Source organism: Dasypus novemcinctus, chromosome 14 (genome assembly GCF_030445035.2).
Source record: "Dasypus novemcinctus isolate mDasNov1 chromosome 14, mDasNov1.1.hap2, whole genome shotgun sequence".
Lineage (NCBI taxonomy): Eukaryota > Metazoa > Chordata > Mammalia > Cingulata > Dasypodidae > Dasypus > Dasypus novemcinctus.
Window position 1 is genome coordinate 57,198,766 of NC_080686.1, and position 7,050 is coordinate 57,205,815.

General features: G+C 35.2%; 1 protein-coding gene across 5 annotated transcripts in view; it reads left to right on the forward strand.

Annotated features, from left to right (window-relative positions):
* Nucleotides 1-6,277, forward strand: part of ESRP1 (epithelial splicing regulatory protein 1) — a 55,224-nt gene extending 48,947 nt beyond the window's left edge. For 2 of the 5 annotated variants that reach the window (XM_004474705.5, XM_004474703.5), the window contains 2 exons: nucleotides 1,835-1,944; nucleotides 5,763-5,885. In XM_004474705.5, coding sequence (XP_004474762.1) covers nucleotides 1,835-1,925 — 91 coding nt within the window. In that variant the 3' untranslated portion in view covers nucleotides 1,926-1,944; nucleotides 5,763-5,885. Of the gene's footprint in view, nucleotides 1-1,834; nucleotides 1,945-5,762 lie in introns of all 5 variants that reach the window. The other 3 variants (XM_004474707.5, XM_004474704.5, XM_004474706.5) reach the window with 3 other exon arrangements.
* The last annotated feature ends 773 nt before the right edge of the window (nucleotides 6,278-7,050 follow it).

Consider the following 7,050-nt stretch of genomic DNA (forward strand, 5'->3'; position numbering starts at 1 on the left):
AACAACTTTTAAGTTTACATTGAATTGAATGAAGAGGTTTTACAAATAAATTAGTAATGGGATTAAACCAAATTGCTCCTATTGTGAAAATGAGTATCATGCCTGGTTTTTATGGGTATTTATTTTATCACAAGCAAGTTATAGGGTTCATTCTGTATCTACCACTAAAAGGTTATCATGCTTCAAAATTGAGATAAAATAACTTTAATCTATAGCAGTTTATCTTTTTAGTTATCTTTTTAGTAACTTCTGGAGGGTCATTCAAAGTTGGAGTAGAGTTATTGGTATAACTATTAGCATTTAGGTTAAGATTATTTCCTCTCAAGGCTTTCATTTCTGAAGTACTTGAAATGCATTCACTGGATCAACAAATTAGTATTATGGAGTAATTTTATTTACCTAATCAGTATATCAGACTATTCTAGTATTTTTCTTAAGTAAATCGAACTATGAGGTGGCTGAAATATATGCACTCAATCTTTAGTATTTAATGTAATTTCATATCATTCTTACATAAAAGCTTGTTTTCTACTGTCCATGCTTTCTTGTTGTCTCCCATTCTCAGTTATCCAGGTAACAGCCAGTTGGTAGGGGGTTCCAGATTCTTTAGATGTGGCTTTGTTACAAGATGATAAAACCCATGGATGATTTTTTTTTTTTCTTTTTGAGTCTTAAGTGCATATCTTTGTTTCTTTACCTACAATTTATATGACTAAGCAAACATCCAGGCAATAATTGGTTGAGGGAATGAAATCTCTTGACTGTCTCTAATTCTAAAAAGCTGCAATGTCTACTTTTAAAATTTATCCTTTAATAAAAGTGATATATTTAAATATAATTTTTGGATGTATTGTTCCCCCTACCCTCAGCGAAATTCCTTCAGTTAAACTACTCCAATTTTGTATTTTTCATACATTTTTATGTAAAGCCAGAAAGAGCAACACTTTACAAAAAAAGAATTCTGATGGTTAAAGTAAGATGCTATCAACTCTGCAGAGTTGTAAAGTTAAACTGACTGAATTACACCTATTTTAATAAATGAGATTAGTAGAATGAGCACTGAATTTATGAAGAAAGACTATATGAAAATACTTGGTAATAAGGATGTCTGTCATTCTGGCCTCTAAAATAAACATGTATGATTGTTTTGATGGCTGCCTTCTTATTCTGAAATAGATTTTCAGATGTCTTTGTCCTTTAATTTTTTCATTTCCTCCTTTCATTATCCTTTGCTGTTGATGACTTTGTGTTTTTATTAAGTGTTAGTAGTTTTTGCTTCTTAAAATGTACTGACTTTAGTCATTGTTTCTTTGAGTCTCCTAAAGCTGAGATCCTTACTTGCCTGCTTAGGGAATCAGATCGATATACGATTTGATGTGTCTACAATATATGTAACCATTCATTGAGTTTGAGATAGGTTTTGGGCTTATTGTACAATGCCTTGCAACAGTTGGTACTCAAATATTTATTTGATATCCATTCATACATAAGGTATGCATACTATACTAGTAGCAAGATCTGAAGACTTTGGTCTCTTGAAGTATATTATGGTGTTTTGTTTTTATCCAAATATTAGAATTTAGAATGTTTAGAACATTTAGAATGTTAGATTTAACTTCCCTGCTAGAAGGGGTTTTCACAGTATTTAGACATTAAGGCACGCCAAGTTAAGACTTGGGGTTAGCCGTTACTTATACATGGCTTGTACCAGTGTTTGTTTCCTGTGGACTAAATGTCCTGTGATAATATTAGATCTATTCAGTTGAAAAACTAACCATCCATAGTGACATATTGTCCGTCTTTTTGATCTTGTTTGTTTTAACTTGCATTTTAGTATGCAACCGAGGATGGACTTGTACACACAAATGACCAGGCCAGGACTCTACCCAAAGAATGGGTTTGTATTTAAGGGCCCCAGCAATTAGACCACCCTCAGGAAAGAAGGTAAGGTTATTTAATGTGAGTGTTAAATTATAAGAGGGCCAAATAAATAGAGGTCAAGAATCTGTAAATGTGTCAGGAATCAGGTGACAGATTCCCGTTTTCTTTAGTGTGCTATAACAGTGTCAGAAATCCTGGAAAGAATGGAGACTGGAATTTAGGAGGTCACCTAAGTAGATAGTGTCCAGTCAATACTTCAAGATGAGAGTTGTATTATTCTGAGTTAAGGGGAAAATTTTCCATTTGGAAATCATTTGCTTTGTTTCATGTGAGAATATATAGTTGTGTATAGTTTTAAGTGTATTTTATCCTAAAATGATTGCAAGGCTTTTGTTAGATTTCTTTTTTCTCTTCTAAAACTAAATCTAGAGGAGAAGCTATTTCGATAACAGTTCTTTGAAAATAGCTTTTGTTTTTGTTTATCCTTTATTGGCATTATATGTGAGGCACCTTAAGAGATGGAGTTGAAGGAACTCTTCGGGATTTGGTGTGGCTGATTTCTTCTTTTTTGATTGTTGGTTTGGTGGTGTGTCGTTTTCAAATTTTGTTTCCATTATGACTGAAGACCCTGTGGAATTCAACTGTATGAATTCTAAACTGGGAATGGGGTTGCCAATACTCTGTCATCTTTGAGAAGTAAAAATTGATTGAAGTCTTAGCCCCTCATCCTTAAGTTGTGGAATCTTTTTTTCTGAGTTGGACAGTCTCCTTAGATAGGAAGTGAAGGTTGTGTCAGTTCAGTGAGGTTTCAAGGTGTCTGATAACTGCCAGGGAGCAGTGGGAATCGGGTGTTCTCCAGCCTGGGTCACAGTGGTGAGAGCACATTATTCAAGCCTATTCATCTCTTTTGGTCATACTTTGTGTTTCTAAGTGTTCATTTTTCAACCCCCTTAATGCTTCTATGAATTTGAAAGCACACCAAATCTGTTTTTAAATGACTACCTGGGATCTTCTGGTGAAAAAAGAGGAAAGAACATGCCTGTGTGGTGAGCCGATGCTTGCTTGGTGAGCCAGTGCCTGTGCCAGTGAGTCACGCAACAAAAAATAGAGATGAAGGGGAGACTCAAAGTAAAGCGCAGCAGAGACCAGGAACCAAGGTGGCACAATTGACAGGGACTTCTCTCCACATCAGAGGTCCCCAGGATCAAATCCCTCTGAATCCTAGAGGAGAAAGATGAGAAGACAAAAAGAGAAATAGATTTGGAAGATCACACAGTGAATGGACACAGACAGCAAAAACAGCAGAGTGGGGGTGGGGGAAATCTTTAAAAAAACAAAAACGAAAAACCCTTTGATACCATACTATAAATGTCTTCAGTGAGTAATAAGCCATTACTCAGCACCCCTAATTCTATGTTTATATATTTCCGTCGTAATAAAATAACAAACTTTTATCAGATACTTTGTTAAAATCCAGATGACTGCGTTTTCGTATTTTAGTAAAGTTAGATTAATTTGTCTTTATATTGAGAATTAAAAATTCACATAAAGCACTATATGAAATATTCTAAATTATCTGATTTAATCATCTTTTTAAAATTTCATTTCTCTCTCCCCTTCCTGCCACCCTGCACCCCTCCCCCCCTCAGTTGTCTGCTCTCTGTGTCCATTCGCTGTGTGTTCTTCTGTGACTGCTTCTATCCTTATCAGCTGGACCCGGAATCTCTTTTTGTTGTGTCTCTTTTTGTTGTGTCAGCTCTCCGTGTGTGTGGCGCCATTCCTGGGCAGGCTGCACTTTCTTTCGCACTGGGCAGCTCTCCTTACGGGGCGCACTCCTTGTGCGTGGGGCTCCCCTACGCAGGGGACACCCCTGCATGGCAGGGCACTCCTTGCGCCCATCAGCACTGTGCATGGGCCAGCTCCACACAGGTCAAGGAGGCCCAGGCTTTGAAACGCGCACTTCCTATGTGGTAGACGGATGCCCTATCCATTGGGCTGAGTCCACTTCCCTGATTTAATCACCTTGATTTGATAATACTGAGAAGTAAGAATCATTTAAGTGTTGTGCATTTATTGTAAAGAATTCAGAATATGTAGAGCAGTACAAAGATACTGGGTGGTAATCCCACCACCCAGGAATGACCATGAGTAATATTTCCTTTTAGTTTCTTTCCTCTATGATTTGTGTAATTTTGGACCTGCTTCAATAAATGTGAACCTAGGTGTTGGAGAAGGGGGCATGAAAACCAGTCAAATAGCTCTCCTCTTGTCTGCATCTCCCTTACCTACCATGCCTCATTTCACAATCATTTTGCTTTCTCTGTGGAGTTTCTGGAACTTAAAAATATTCTGTAAGAAAGATTATCCCTATTCCCTTGTTCTTTACTTATTCAGTAATTTATACCACTGTGGACTTATTTATTTTATACTTTGGGTTATAATTCAATACTATATTTATTGTATTGCTCAAATAGTTTGAGCTTTGGCTGTTGGAAGCTCTTTCAGGTTGTTCTTGTGCCTGCTTTGACATGACCCCATCCTTTTTTTAAAGCTTCTACTTTCAGTGCCTTTTGAATGTAATTGATTTAAGACTGAAGGTTTCTTTCTTGATATCTTTACTTACCTTGGGCTTTATCCTAGTTTCAGCAGTATTTTACCTCCCCTTTCTTCACTGAGCAATCAACCTCAAGCAACAGGTCTTTGCTTTTTAGGATAATAGTTTTCTATTCCCTTTGTAGAAGCTATTCTGAAGGGATTCCTACTTAAGTATTTCATACAAAAATAAGTGTTATCGCTGTCTTGACAGTAAACAGTTAATTGCCACAAGAAAATATTGTAAAATTCTGTTTCTGCACTGGCCCAGTGGTAAAATTGGTTACTTAAGATTGGTAAATGAAGAGTAACTTGAGTTCGGGTGCCATTGCCAAAAGAATAGTAATAGGTATGAAGCAGCCAGTAGTGTTGATGGTTCATTAATAGAGATTTCCTTATGCACATTTAGTATGCTAAATTTTGGTTGCTTTGTAAACATTTCCAAAATGAATTCTGATCAATAAAATCCACTTTAATGTTTTTAAAATACCCGATTTAAATTTATCCCAATTTTGAAATTTATCAATAAAGCAGTTTTATCTTACATACTACTGGCCATTTGAAACAGTACTGAAACTTAAAGAGCATTTTCCACTTTTGTCTTCATTTCTGTTTTTCATTTAGCATAGTCGAACCAACCTACCTTAGTCCATATTCTGGACCTGCCAATAATTAGCTTAATTTGCTCAATGTCTCAGTTTTCTGTAAAATGGGATAACATGATAATCTAATAGGAAGTTATGAGGACAACATTATCTAATCCAGATAAGGTGCTTAGAACCAGTTACTGGCAGGTAGGGCTTAAATGTTTACGATTATTTCATGCCTGAGTGTTTCTTATTTGAATGTTTTGTTTTTGTTTTTTGGGTTTTTTTTTTTTTTATAAAATACTTGAAATTTCTCATACTAGAATTTAATTTTTAAAAATTTGTATTAATGGTTTTACTTTAATAATGGTTTTGAAACTTTAATATCAGAAGAATGCCGTAATAACTTGAGGACCCAGACTAAGCAATGAATAAAATAGTCTGTCTGCAAAGGAGCTGAGTCAAGTGGGGATGTGAAAACATACATATTATTACATACACAATAATATACTATCATATAAATGTCCTTTGCCAGCACTGTACTCCCTAACAATTTGCTGTGTAAATGTCAACTATCTGTGTGAAATACAAATTTGTAATAACTGGTGGAGTTTATACCTTTATGAATTCTAAATCATGTTTGTATCTGCTAAAAATCCAAAAATTTAGACTATAATATTTCCTTTTATTTTTTTTCCCCAGTGTTTGAAAGAAACATAATGATCCTGAAACCATCAGACACAAGAAAACTTCTAGCAACTTCAGGGGAAGTTTGTCTTTACTCAGGCTGCAGTATTTACAGCAAACATGATTGGACAGGGGGCCTGTGCCTTATCCTTTGGTGGAGTGAAAAATTTGAGCCAATGAAGCCAAATCCTAGCAAGCAACATGCAGCTTACATACCTGGCTCCTTGCTTGCTGATTGCAAGTAGGCATTTAAAATGTGAATTTGAAATCAGATGTCTTCATTACTTCTAGTTTAAGTGGCACCATAAGTGGCACAATAGGTGCCTTATTTAAGTCTTGGGAAGAAAATATTCCACTAGAGTTGACTATCTCCACCATGAACTCTATTATGGAAGCTTTATTTTTGTGTATTCCCACTCTTCATCTCTCCCTGTCTTCTACACAATTATGCCCTTTTGCTAAGTAAGTAATTAAAGAATAAGGTCTTGGAATACTTAAATCACAAACTTAAGAAAAAGAAGGAAATAAAACTTCAGTACTCCCAGTCTCTTGGCCATCATGATGTCTTATAGTTATAAATCAATTAAAATTATTTTTAGAACACCTTAGGATAAATTAGAAGAAATGGTGCACACTCCACAAAGCATTTATAGTTAAATAATTGAAACTCTTTTTCAGCAGGTACCAGTTGTAAATAAGAATGAAATAGGGGCCAAAATGCAAAACCAAAAATGAAGCAGCTACATATAGTTAGTAATTTCTAGTTTGAACTGTAACTGTAATGTCATATGTATTATTTTATATTGTACTGTTTTCATTATTGATGGTTTGGACTTTAAGAGAAATTTCCATAGTTTTTAATGTCACAGAAACGAGAATATTTGAACATTGTATTCTAGAAAGCAATATACTAACTGAACTGAAGTGAATGCTTGTATATATTAAGATAGCCTTAAATCTTTTCCTCTAATGCCTTAACTGTCAACTAATACTTTTAAAACCATAGGACTATGTAGTCAGCATGCTAGACTGAGAGGTAAACACTGAGCAGGTACTGATGCTGTCAGTGTTTAGCACTATGGGTTTAGCTGTGTGTCTGCTACAAAAGTGCAATATTAGACACTAGCTAAGTACTGCTGCCTCATGTAACTCCAAAACGGAAAATAGGAATTGATTAACTAAATGCATGTATTTCTTTAAGTTACTCTATTGTCCTTTGCTTGGATGCAGTACCATGAAGATTTATGTGGCTGCTATTTTTATTTACTTTGCATTATTTTCGTTAACACCTTACCTTGAATAG